Source organism: Heterodontus francisci, chromosome 1 (genome assembly GCF_036365525.1).
Source record: "Heterodontus francisci isolate sHetFra1 chromosome 1, sHetFra1.hap1, whole genome shotgun sequence".
Classification (NCBI taxonomy): Eukaryota; Metazoa; Chordata; class Chondrichthyes; order Heterodontiformes; family Heterodontidae; genus Heterodontus; species Heterodontus francisci.
In genome coordinates, this window is record NC_090371.1 from 78,373,546 (window position 1) to 78,387,652 (window position 14,107).

General features: G+C 44.9%; 1 protein-coding gene across 6 annotated transcripts in view; it reads right to left on the minus strand.

The window, feature by feature from the left end:
- The window catches only part of LOC137370144 (probable E3 ubiquitin-protein ligase HERC1), a 480,710-nt gene that overhangs the window by 434,005 nt on the left and 32,598 nt on the right, over positions 1–14,107 (minus strand). For all 6 annotated transcript variants that reach the window (XM_068032400.1, XM_068032409.1, XM_068032373.1 and 3 more), the window contains exons 4-5: positions 12,402–12,581; positions 8,538–8,849 (exon numbers count right to left, since the gene is read on the minus strand). In XM_068032400.1, coding sequence (XP_067888501.1) covers positions 8,538–8,849; positions 12,402–12,581 — 492 coding nt within the window. The remainder of the gene's footprint in view (positions 1–8,537; positions 8,850–12,401; positions 12,582–14,107) is intronic.

A 14,107-nucleotide genomic window follows, 5' to 3' on the forward strand; every position in this document is an offset into this window, starting at 1 on the left:
TAAGTATCTAGTAAGTTTTTTTTTTAAGTCTTGAATTTATTTATGTTAACTTAGCTAATAGTGTAATAAATAGAATCATGGCAGGGCACTTCAGTCCCATGGAATGTACATCTTGTTCCATTGGGATCTCTAGGACACTTCTTGTGTCCTAGACAACTATAGGTGCAGTAAGTGTCGGCAGCTGGAGGAGCTTGAACTCTGGGTTTTGGAGCTTCAGCAGCAGCTAGTGTCACTGTGATGTCTCCGCGATGCTGAGAGTTTAGTGTATAGCACATTCCAGGAGGTGGCCATCTTACAGCTTAAGAAAGTGCAGGCAGATTAGGAACAGGTGATGATCAGACAGTCAAGGCAGGTAGTGCAGGCATCCCCGGAGTGCATCTCACTCTAACTATTACTCAGTTTTTAAGACAGGCGATAGCATTGGTTCCTCTGGGGAGCACAGCTAGAACCAAATGTTCAGTACCATTCACAGCTCCTCAGACACTGAAGCAGCCAGTGTCCATATGAACAAAGAACAAAGAACTGTACAGCACAGGAACAGGCCATTCGGCCCTCCACGCCTGTGCCGATCTTGATGCCTGTCTAAACTAAAACCTTCTGCACTTCCGGGGTCCGTATTCCTCTATTCCCATCCTATTCATGTATTTGTCAAGATGCCTCTGAAACGTCGTTATCGTACCTACTTCCTTCCACCACCTTCCCCGGCAGCAAGTTCCAGGCACTCACCACCCTCTGTATAAAAAACTTTCCTCGCACATCCCCTTTAAACGTTGCCCCTCTCACCTTAAACCCAAGTCCCCGAGTAACTGACTCTTCCACCCTGGGAAAAAGCTTGACTATCCACTCTGACTATCCATGCCACTCATAACCTTCGTAAACCTCTATCATGTCGCCCCTCCACCTCCGTCGTTCCAGTGAAAACAATCCGAGTTGATCCAACCTCTCCTCATAGCTAATGCCCTCCAGACCAGGCAACATCCTGGTAAACCTCTTCTGTATCCTCTTCAAAGCCTCCACGTCCTTCTGGTAGTGTGGCGACAAGAATTGCACGCAATATTCTAAGTGTGGCCTAACGAAAGTTCTGTACAGCTGCAGCATGACTTGCCACTTTTTATACTCTATGCCCTGACCGATGAAGGCAAGCATGCCGCATGCCTTCTTGACTACCTTATCCACCTGCGTTGCCACTTTCAGTGACCTGTGGACCTATATGCCCAGATCTCTCTGCCTGTCAATACTCCGAAGGGTTCTGCCATTTACTGTACACTTCCCACCTGCATTAGACCTTCCAAAATGCATTACCTCACATTTGTCTGAATTAAACTCCATCTGCCATTTCTCCGCCCAAGTCACCAACCGATCTATATCCTGCTGTATCCTCTGACAATCCTCATCACTATCCGCAACTCCATCAACCTTTGTGTCATTCGCAAACTTACTAATCAGACCAGCTACATTTCCCTCCAAATCATTTATATATACTGCAAACAGCAAAGGTCCCAGCACTGATCCCCGAGGAACACCACTAGTCACAGCCCTCCTTTCAGAAAAGCACCCTTCCACTGCTACTCTCTGTCTTCTATGACTGAGACAGTTCTGTATCCATCTTGCCAGCTCACCTCTGATCCCGTGTGACTTCACCTTTTGTACCAGTCCGCCATGAGGGACCTTGTCAAAGGCTTTACTGAAGTCCATGTGGACAACATCCACTGCCCTTCCTTCATCAATCATCTTTGTCACTTCCTCAAACAACCCAATCAAGTTAGTGAGACACGACCTCCCCTTCACAAAACCATGCTGCCTCGCTAATAAGTTCATTTGTTTCCAAATGGGAGTAAATCCTGTCCCGAAGAATCCTCTCCAATAATTTCCCTACCACTGACGTAAGGCTCATCGGCCTGTAATTTCCCGGATTATCCTGGCTACCCTTCTTAAACAAAGAAACAACATTGGCTAATCTCCAGTCCTCTGGGACCTCACCTGTAGCCAATGAAGATACAAAGATTTCTGTCAAGGCCCCAGCAATTTCTTCCCTTGCCTCCCTCAGTATTCTGGGGTAGATCCCATCAGGCCCTGGGGACTTATCTACCTTAATGTTTTTCAAGACACCCAACACCTCCTCCTTTTTGATAATGACATGACTGAGACTATCTACACTCCCTTCCCTAGACTAATCATTTACCAAGTCCTTCTCTTTGGTGAATAATCATGCAAAGTATTCATTTATTGCGTCGCCCACTTCCTCTGGCTCCAAAAATCCTCTGTCCTTGAGTGGGCCAACCCTTTCCCTGGCTACCCTCTTGCTCTTTATATACGTATAAAACACCTTGGGATTCTCCTTAATCCTGTTTGCCAATCACTTTTCATGACCCCTTTTAGCCCTCCTGACTCCATGATTAAGCTCCTTCCTACTGTCTTTATATTCCTCAAGGGCTTCGTCTGTTCCCAGCCTTCGAGCCCTTACGAATGCTTCCTTTTACTTTTTGACTAGGCTCACAATATCCCGCGTTATCCAAGGTTCCCGAAACTTGTCAAACTTATCCTTCTTCCTCACAGGAACATGCCAGTCCTGGATTCTAATCAACTGACGTCTGAAGGACTCCCACACGTCAGATGCTGATTTACCCTCAAACAGCCGCCCCAATCTAAATTCTTCAGTTCCTGCCTAATATTGTTATAATTAGCCTTCCCCCAATTTAGCACCTTTACCAGAGGACAACTCTTATCCTTATCCACAAGTACCTTAAAACTTACGGAATTATGGTCACTGTTCCCGAAATGCTCCCCTACTGAAACTTCGATCACCTGGCCGGGCTCATTCCCCAATACCAGGTCCAGTACGGCCTAGTCCAACTTCCCTAGTTGGACTATCTGCATATTGTTTCAAGAAGCCCTCCTGGATGCTCCTTACAAATTCTGCCCCATCTAAGCCCCGAGCACTAAGTGAGTCCCAGTCAATATAGGGGAAGTTAAAATCACCCACCACTACAACCCTGGTGCTTTTACATCTTTCCAAATCTGTCTACATATCTGCTCCTCTATCTCCCGCTGGCTGTTGGGAGGCCTGTAGTAAACCCCCAACATCGTGACTGCACCCTTCCTATTCCTGATCTCTACCCATATTGCCTCGCTGCATGATCCCTCAGAGATGTCCTCCCGCAGTACAGCTGTGATATTCTCTTTAACAAGTAATGCAACTCCCCCACCCCTTTTACATCCCCCTCTATCCCACCTGAAGCTTCTAAATCCCAGAACATTTAGCTGCCAATACTGTCCTTCCCTCAACCAAATCTCTGAAATAGCAACAAAATCATAGTTCCAAGTACTAATTCAAGTTCTAAGTTCATTTGCCTTACCTGTTATACTTCTCGCATTGAAACAAATGCACTTCAGACCACCACTGTGCTCAGCAACATCTCCCTGACTGCTCTTCCTCTTAGTCTTACTAGCCTTATTTACGAGTTCCCCCTCAGTTATTTCACCTGCTGACCTACTGCTCTGGTTCCCACCTCCCGACACACTAGTTTAAACCCTCCCGAGTGACGCTAGCAAACCTCGCAGCCAGGATATTTGTGCCCCTTCAGGTTAGATGCAGCCCGTCCTTCTCGTACAGGTCCCACCTGTCCCGGAAGAGATTCCAATGATCCAGATATCTGAAACCATCCCTTCTACACCAGCTGTTCAGCCATGTGTTTAGCTGCACTATCTTTCTAACCTCACTGGCACGTGGCACAGGGAGTAATCCAGAGATTACAACCCTGGAGGTCCTGTCTTTTAACTTTCTACCTAACTCCCTAAACTCCCCCTGCAGGACCTCGTCACTCTTCCTGCCTATGTCATTGGTACCGATGTGTACCACAACCTCTGGCTGTTCACCCTCCCCCTTCAGAATGCCCCCTGTCCGTTTAGAGACATCCTTGACCCTGGCACCAGGGAGGCAACATACCATCCTGGGGTCTCTTTCACGTCCACAGAAGCGCCTGTCTGTGCCCCTGACTATAGAGTCCCCTATAACTATTGCTCTTCTGCGCTTTGCCCCTCCCTGAACAACAGAGCCAGCTGTGGGGCCACTGCTCTGGCTGCTGCTGTTTTCCCCTGATAGGCCATCCCCCCCAACAGTATCCAAAACGGTATATTTGTTAGAAAGGAGGATAGCCACAGGGGATTCCTGCACTGACTGCCTGCCCCTTCTAGCGGTCACCCATCTATCTGCCTGCACCTTGGGTGTAACCACGTCTCTAAAACTCCCGTCTATGACGCTTTCTGCCATCTGCATGCTCCTAAGTGCATCCAATTGCTGCTCCAACCAATCAATGCAGTCTGTGAGGAGCTGCAACTGGGTACACTTCCTGCAGATGTAGTCGTCCGGAATGCTGGAAGCATCACGGACCTCCCACATCTCACAGGTGAAGCACTTTACCCCCCTAACTGACATTTCTAACACATATTAATAAATTAATTTTAAATAAATACTCAAATACTTATTAAATCCTTACAAAATTAAGTTACAATATGCAGCAAGACCTGAACAACAATCAGACTTGGGTGGATAAGTGGCAAGTAACGTTCACACCACACAAATGCCAGGGAATGACCTTTCCAACAAGAGAGAATCTAACCCTCTCCCCCTTTGACATTTAACAGCATTACCATCACTGAATCCCCCACCATCAACATCCTGGAGTGGGAGGGGGTCACCGTTGACCGGAAAATGAACTGGACCAGCCATATAAATATCGTGGCTACAAGAGCAGGTCAGAGACAACGAATTGTGGTGAGTAATTCACCTTCTGACTCCTCAAAGCCTGTCCACCATCTCCAAGGTACATGTCAGGAGTTGTATGAAATACTCTCCACTTGCCTGGATGAATAATCAGACAACACTCAAGAAGGTCGACACCATTCAGGACAAAGCAGCCTGCTTGATTGGCACCCAATCTACCACCTTAAACGTTCACTCCCTCCAGCAAACAGTGGCAGTATATCATACACAAGATGCACTGCAGCAAACTGGCAAGCCTCCTTCGACAGCACCTTACAGACCCGCAACCTTTACCATCTAGGAGAAGAGCAGCAGATGCATGGGAACACCATCACCTGCAAGTTTCCCTCCAAGTCACACACCATTCGGACTTGGAACTATACCGCTGTTCCTTCACTGTTGCTGGGTTAAAAAACCTGGAACTCCCTTCCTAACAGCACTGTAAAGCTGACCTTGCCAGCGACACACCCGTGAAATTAAAAAAAAGTCCGCAGCACCACAGATAGCTCATCTGTGGCGGGAATGAGCAGGAGAAAGATTGGGAAAGCAATAGTGACAGGGTGAGCTACGGGCACAAATACCCACATGGGAATATGACTGAGACCCGATTCAAAAAAGGGAAGAATTGGGTACTGAACATTCCTGGATACAAGATGTTCAGGAAAGATAGGGGAGGAAAGGAATGGAGGCGGCATGGCAATATTGATCAAGGAGAATATTACAGCGCTGGAGAGAGGGGATTTTCTGGAGGGGTCAGGAACCGAATCTATTTGTTTAAAGCTAAGAAACAGTAGAGATGCCATTACACTAGTGGGGTATTCTATAGATCACAAACTAGTGGGAAAGATGTAGAGGAGCAAATTTGCAGGAAATTACAGAGAGATGCAAGAACTATAGATTAGTGATAATGGGGAACTTTAATGATCGTAATATAAACTAGGATAATAGCGTAAAGGACAGAGAGGGGAAAGAGTTTCTGAAGTGTGTTCAGGAGAATTTTCTTGATAAGTCTCTGGCCCAAGGAAGGAGGAGACATTGCTGGATCTGGTTCTAGGGAATGAGGTGGGTTAAGTGGATCAAGTGTCAGTCGGAGAATATTTATGGAACAGAGATCACATTGTTTAGATTAGCTATGGAGAAGGGCAAGGAGCAATCTAGAATAAAAGCATATACCTGAAGGAGGCCAATTTCAGTTGGTTAAGAACAGATCTGGCCCAGGTAAATTGGAATCAAAGATTGGCAGGCAAAACAGTTACGAAACAGTGGTTCAGGTGGTCGCAGTACATTCCCATGAGGAGGAAAGGTAAAACAACCAAAGCCAGAGCACCCTGGAAGATGAAAGGACAAGAAGAAAAAGGATGTGTATGATAGATGGCAAGTGAGAACCAGGCTGAATACAGAAAGTTCAGGGGGAAAGTAAAAAAGGAAATACAAGAGGCAGAGAGAGAGTATGAGATGAGACTGGCACCTAACATAAAAGGGAATCCAAAGATCTTCTATATGCAAATAAATAGTAAAATGATGGTTAAAAGGAGGTTGGGGTTGATTAGAGACCAAAAAGAGATTCTACGTGGGGAGCAGAGGTTATGGCTGATGTATTAAATGAGTATTTTGCATCTGTCTTTACCAAGGAAGATGTTGTCAAAGTCGTAGTGAAAGAGCAGGTTGTTGAGACACTGGATGGGCTAAAAACAGATAACTAGGTTTTAGAAAGGCTGGCTTTATTTAAAGTTGATAAGTCACCAGGACCAGATTGGATGCATCCAAGAATGCTGAGGAAAGCAAGGGTGGAAATTGCAGAAGCACTGGCCATAATCTTCCAATTTTCCTTGGATCCAGAACTGAAGAACTGCAAATGTCACACCTTTGTTCAAAAAAGTGGGTAAGGAGAAACCTAGCAACTATAGGCCACAGTTTAACCTTGGTGCTGGGAAAGCTTTTAGAAATGATAATCTGGGCCAAAATTAACAATCACTTGGAGAAATGTGGTTTAATTTAAGGAAAGCCAGAAAGGAATTGTTAAGGGCAAATCGTGTTTGACTGACCTGATTACAGAGAACGTTGATGAGGTCTATATGGACTTCCAAAAAGCAAAAGTGCCACATAATTAGGCTTGCCAGCAAAGTTGGAGTCTATGGAATAAAAGGAACAGTGGCAGCATTGTGACTTCCCGTCCAAGTCACACACCATCCTGACTTGGAACCATCCTTCACTGTCGCTGGGTCAAAATCCTGGAACTCCCTTCCTAACAGCACTGTGGGTGTACATACCTCACATGGACTGCAGTGGTTCAAGAAGGCAGCTCACCACCACCTTCTCAAGGGCAATTAGGGATAGGCAATAAATGCTGGCATAGCCAGCGACGCCCACATCCCATGAATAAATAAAAAAAAGATAAGTTGGCCGTGTGTCAGGAAACAAAGCAGTGGTGAATAGTTGTTTTTTGGACTGGAGAAAGGTATACAGTGAGGTTCCGCAGAGGTTGGAACTAGGACCACTGCTTTTCTTGACCTATATTAATGACTTAGACTTGGGTGTACAGGGCACAATTTCAAAATTTGCAGATGACTCAAAACTTGAAAGTATTGTGAAGAGGATAGTGATAAACTTCAAGAAGGTATAGGCTGGTGGAATGGGCAGACACGAGGCAGATAATGCAGTGTGGTGAAATGTCATTTTTGTAGGAAGAATGAGAAGAGGCAATAGAAAATAAATGGGTGACAGAAACAGAGACTTGAGGGATTATGTACATAAATCGTTGAAGGTGGCAGTAAGGAGAAAGTAGTTAAAAGGCATATGGGATCCTGGACTTTTGCAATAGAGGCATAGAGTACAACACCAAGGAAGTTATGATAAACCTTTACAAATCACTGGCTTGGCCTCAATTGCAGTATCGTATACAATTCTGGGCACCACACTTAGGGTGCAGAAAAGATGTACAAGAATAGTTCCAGGGATGAGGGGCTTCAGCAACTCACCAAGCCTCCTTCAACAGCACCTTCACCTGCGACCTCTACCATCTAGAAGGACAAGGGCAACAGATGTATGGGATTTCCACCTGCAAGTTCCGCTCCAAGGCACACAGCATCCTGAGATGGAGCTATATCACCATTCCTTCACTGTCGCTGGGTCAGAATCCTGGAACTCCCTCCCTAAAAGCACTATTGGTGCATCTACACCACATGGACAGCAGCTGTTCAAGAAGGCAGCTCACCATCATCTTCTCAAGGACAATTAGGGATGAGCAATAAATGCTGGCCTAGCCATCAACGCCCACATCCGTGAAAGAATAAAAAAAGTTACGTGGATAGATTGGAGAAGCTGGGGCTGTTCCCTTTAGAAAAGGTTGAGAGGAGATCTGATAGAAGTGTTCAAAGTCATGAGGAGTCTAGACCGAGAAGATAGAGAGAAACTGTTCCCATTGGCAAGAACCATTTCAGGTGATTAGCAAAAGAACCAAAGGTGACATGAGGAAAAACAATTTTCTTTGACGCAGCGAGTGTTTCGGAATGTGGTGGAGGCAGATTCACTCATGGCTTTCAAAAGGGGATTGGATAAATACCTGAAGGGAAAAAAATTGCAGGGCTACGGGGATAGGGAGAAGCAGTGGGATTAACTAAATTGCTCTTGCAGATTGCCAGTGCAGACTTTATGGGACAAACAGACTCCTTCTGTGATTCTATGACAGACGCGTAACAAAATGTGTAGGTCAAATGCAGAATTTTGCGAAAATAGACACATTTTCTCTAAGGGTACTTTAACTTTTAGGCAGTACCTTTCCTAATAGCGGTCCTTGAATCAGTTTGGGATATTTCTGTGTTGCGCTATTTCCATGTCCGAGCTTCCCATAATCGCCATCTCCCCAGCTGAATACATCTCCTTCTGTAGTTACTGCTAGTGTGTGTCCATCTGAACCTTTCGAGGATGAAATTTTACGGATGCTGCGCTGAGGTTCAAACGCAAGCTTTTTTGGTGCTGACTGATTGTTCGAGTCACCCAGTCCAAGTCTGCCATAGCTACCTTTGCCACAAGCCTTTACAGAACCATCTTCTGAAATTGCAAATGTGCAGTACTGTCCAGCTTCAATCTGAAAACATGATTAAAGACAGTTTTCTAAATTTCACATCAGGTAACACTTTATATATAAACAGCAGATTCACAAAGTTTAAGTTTAAAAGAAAATGTAAAGTTTTTCTTTATGAATGTATTGAATTTTGACTCCAAAAGTATGAGAAAATACATCTAGCTAACACTATTATATAAATTTATATTCAGAAATGACCAACTATTTTTTCTTTTCTGCCTCTGTATCCCTCTTTTCACCACTGAAACAGAAGTTCACTTTTAGCTGAAGCACTGAGAAAACAGTCAGCATTCGACGAAGCCACCTCTGGTTCAACAGCTAAGTAATGGAGAAATGACTGTCAGGCAGTCCATAGAAATTCCTCTCTTCCGTGGACCTAACATTTTTCTAAGATTTTTATCTCATGAATTATGATGCTAATATTAGTATAAATTTCATAAGATACCACACAGTAGGCTCCTGACATATTTTAGGGCACATGGAGTCAATGGACAAATAGCTAAAGGGATAGCAAATTGGCTAAATAATAGAAAGCATATGGATAAAACACTCAGATTGGAAGAAGTAATATTCCACAAGGATCAGTGCTGGGACTGATATTATTCTTTTATTTGCATTAATGATTTGGATATAGAAACAAGTAACCAGCAAAATTTACAGATACCACCAAATTGTGGGGTATAGCTGACAATGAGGAAGAATGTAATATAAATATTAAAAAAACTTGCAAACTGGGACATTAAGTGACAAATGAACTTTAACAGGAGATAAACATGAGTGGATACATTTTGGTAGGAAAAATAGAAATATCACCTATACCTTTGAAGATAAGAAAGTGAATGGGTAGAAAAACAAACAGTAATTATAGAAATAATCTTATTCAAGCATCAGGATTAGCTGTAAATCTGCAAACATGCAAAATAAACACTAAGAACACAATTATAATTTTTTTTAAATTTGAAATATTTGGGCCTCCTTATCTCGAGAGACAATGGATACGCGCCTGGAGGTGGTCAGTGGTTTGTGAAGCAGCGCCTGGAGTGGCTATAAAGGCCAATTCTGGAGTGACAGGCTCTTCCACAGGTGCTGCAGAGAAATTTGTTTGTTGGGGCTGTTGCACAGTTGGCTCTCCCCTTGCGCCTCTGTCTTTTTTCCTGCCAACTACTAAGTCTCTTCAACTCCCCACAATTTAGCCCTGTCTTTATGGCTGCCCGCCAGCTCTGGCGAATGCTGGCAACTGACTCCCACGACTTGTGATCAATGTCACACGATTTCATGTCACGTTTGCAGACGTCTTTATAACGGAGACATGGACGGCCGGTGGGTCTGATACCAGTGGCGAGCTCGCTGTACAATGTGTCTTTGGGGATCCTGCCATCTTCCATGCGGCTCACATGGCCAAGCCATCTCAAGCGCCGCTGACTCAGTAGTGTGTATAAGCTGGGGGTGTTGGCCGCTTCAAGGACTTCTGTGTTGGAGATATAGTCCTGCCACCTGATGCCAAGTATCTTCCGTGTTGTTTTAGTCGCTGTGAGGCAACTATGGAGTGACCTCTCCATGGCGCATGCCTGGGCAAATTTATGGAGGTTGAGAGTTGCCCAGTCGTCAAAACCCCCCTCTCGGCCTTTCTGGTGGGGTCCAAAGGAGTGCAGGACACGACGTTTGGCACCAGTATGGCTGCAGGAACTGCCGGAAACATGCCAAAGGTGACACATGACCGCCTACGGGGTTCCGCTCCGGATTTTCTGTTAGGGTTTACTCCCTTAGCCTTGGTCTCTCCCGAGACGCCCACAAGGCAGTGGGGTTGTTGGGGCCCCTACACAGGTGTCGGATGGTGCCGGTGGGAGGAGGGGATGCAAGGGGGAGGGGTAGAGGGAGGGGGTGGGGGGGGGTGCAGGGGAAGGGGGTGCGGGGTGAAGATGGTGCGAGGGGGGGGCGGGCTGGGACGGGGTTGTGAGGGGGTGAGCTGAGAGGGTGGAGCAGGGAAGGGGACGGTGGTGGGGGGGGGGGGGTGGAAGGGGGGTAAAGGGGGGGGGAGGGGGGGTGGAATCTGGTGCAGGTAATAAGCCATTTCCTCAGTGCCCACCATCGACGTCCGGAAAGCTCATCCATGTCCTTCGGGAGGTGAAGCATCATTTGGCAGACTTAGAGGTGATTACATTTGCTAAGGGTTTTTTTTTCTGCAGTGGTTTAAATAAAGGCATGCAGCATTGCCGACAGTGCGCTGCAGATGCTCTCCGAGCCATCTCCCGCGGGCGCTTTGAAGTTGCGGCCGGGGGGGCCGTTCGTGGATGTTTTGGGTGTTCGGGGCACCTTTTCACAGGACTTCTCTCGGGTCCCGCAGCTCCTTCTTCACCTCAATGGACTTACCGCATGCCGTGGCTGCAGACACTCTGGACTGTGAAGACAGCAGGATCGGAGATTGAAGTATCGGCAGCTGTTCTCGTCAATTTCATCCGGATCAATTTCATTGAGAAAACAAAGAGCAGGTGTGGCTGGGGGAGGGCAGTGGGCCCAGGTAACATACACTAAACTAACTGTTAACTTTTAGATAGGGCTAAAATGAACTGATTTAAAGAGCCAGGGGAATTTAAACAGTTTAAGAGGGCAGATTGGGGGAGAAAACGTTAGGGATGGGAGCAGATGGCCATGGATAGAGTTGAACAGCAAGGGAGCTTCCTAGGGAGCTTCCAGCCCAGGAGCCATCTTGGAAATTTGAAATGCAGTGAACAAAATTGAATGAAGACAGGAATAATTAAAAAGGGACCCAAGGTTATTGGCTCAGTTTCACTTTCAATGTGCAGAAAATGTGTTGATGCAATGGAAAAAGCGAACTGAATGCTAAGATACAAGAGCCAGAACAGTAAATTAAAAGTCTATAGAAGAAAATAAATAGCAAATGATCCTATCCTACATTTGTAGACCACTACTTATGTCAACCATGGAAATCATCATAAACAGGACTATGTTTTTCACCTGTCCAAAAACAGGATGCAGGTAGTTAAGTTAGTGAGGGGACAGAGCCTTCCAAACCCACAACGTGTACCACCTGGAAGAATAAGGTTGGCAGACACATGGGAACACCACCTGCAAGTTGCCCTCCAAGCCACACACCATCCTGACTTGGAACTATATCGCCATTCCTTCACTGTTGCTGGATCAAAATCCTAGAACTCCCTTCCTAATAGCACTATGGGTGTACCCGCACCAGATAGGCTGCAGTGGTTCAAGAAGGCAGCTCACCACCACCACCTTCTCAAGGGCAATTAGGGATGGGCAACAAATGCTGGCTTTGCCAACACTGCCCACATCCCATGAAAGAATAAAGAAAAGTTTTTTTTTGAAATCATTGCATGTCACTGTAGCTATAACATTTAAGCAGTAAACAGTCAAAACAAAAAAAATTAATGGTTTAAATCCATTGGTCGAATATGTAATAGCTTTATAAACCATATCTAACAAACAAAGCTGCTATGTATGCATTGTCTTAATTTTAGCTCCCAAGTAGTATAACTAGTTATCAATAAATTAACCAATAATTTTCTCCTTGCTTACCGTCTGTGCATTAGAAAATCCATGTGCTAATTTGGGTTGTAAAATTTTCTCCAGTGTTCCTTCTGCCAACTGATGGCTACTGTTACTACCCCAAACATATACTGCACTTGTTTCACTGTCTCGGCTTTGAGAATTCTGAGAACTGGTGCTGCATAGGCAGTCTAAGGCTAACCTGCAAATCTGTAGGCAGGAAAAGCAGATGGATTAAAATAAAGTAGCACCTAATGAAAGATACAACAGTCCTGTGCTATATAGTTATATTTCATTCATTCATTCCTCCCTCCCTTACATTGTGCTCGTAGAAACAGGAGAGAAAAATAACCCTCCAGCATTTTTACAAAAGCAAAATACTGGATGCTGGAAATCTGAAACAAAAACAAAATGCTAGAAATACTCAGCAAGTCTGGCAGCATCTGTGGAGAGAAAAGCAGAGTTAACGCTTTGAGTCAATGATTTTCAGAATGCATTCGATAAGGTGCCACACAAGATAAGGGCTCATGGAGTTAGAGGTAATATATTAGCATGGATGGAGGATTGGTTAACACAGAGGAAGCAGACAGTAGGGATAAAGAGACATTTTGAAGCTGGCAGGCTATAACGAATAGAGTGCCGCAAGGATCAGTGCAGCAGGAAAAACCATAACGTAACAATTGGTGATCTTTAAGGAAAAGATGCTTCAGATACAGGCTGGGTGCATTCCATCAAAAGAGAAAGTCACCAGCCAGGGTTCCTTGGATGATAAGCAAGATAGAGAATATGATGAAACAAAAAAAACGAGGGTGTATAATGCATGTCAGGCAAATTCTTCAAGCGAAAGCCAAGCCAAATACAATAAACTGAAAGGGTAAGTGAGAGGAAAATAAGACTGGCAAAGAGAGAATTATGAGAATAGAATGGCAGTTAACATAACATCTTCTACCAGCATGTAAATAGTAAGTGGGTAGTAAGAGGCAGGGTGGAACCTATTAGGGACTGTTACAACCAGATGAGAAAGGTGTCTCGGGTTCCCTCTCAGCCTTCACCTGGTCTTACCATAACAGGGTTTAATTTTAAACACACGGTGTTTTTAGCTCTCCCTTGGTGAATGCTTGTTCACCACTTTCCAATTATGAGGCAAAGAAACGAACACAAACAGGCTTTCTTAGGTTTAAAGAAGAAAAGTTGAAATTTATTTAACTTAAACTCCAATTCGGTTAACGCTTACGGATACACGACGCGCCCATGCTAGCATGTATACACAATACAGACATGCAAATAGACAAACGAGAAGAAAAATAAAGTGAAACAGTTTGAGGCAATATCTGGAGTTTTTGTTACGGTTCTTCGAGCTCACTGTAGAGTCCTTGATTGTAGGTAGATCTTGCTTTCCGTTGGGGCCTAGTATTCTTCTTAAACCTTGTTCACTGTAGCAGACTTTTCTCACTTGGGGTTCATGTGTCTTCATTGGATTCAGAGGTTTGTGAGAAAGATGAGAGCAGACAGGAGAGATCTTCTCAGTCCAGGAGCAAGCAGACACTCTCTTAAAACTGTTTGTACAATTCAGATAAAAAACAAGTTGCCAAGCAGGTTAGTCATATGACTAACTGGTCTGACCACGTCTTGGATTGTATCGCCTTAGCAGTCCCTGGAATGCTCCTCTTACATATAATCCCTTGTGATCAAGGTCCATTGTGTGTTGAATGTGTCAGGGAATGGTCCTTTGTCCT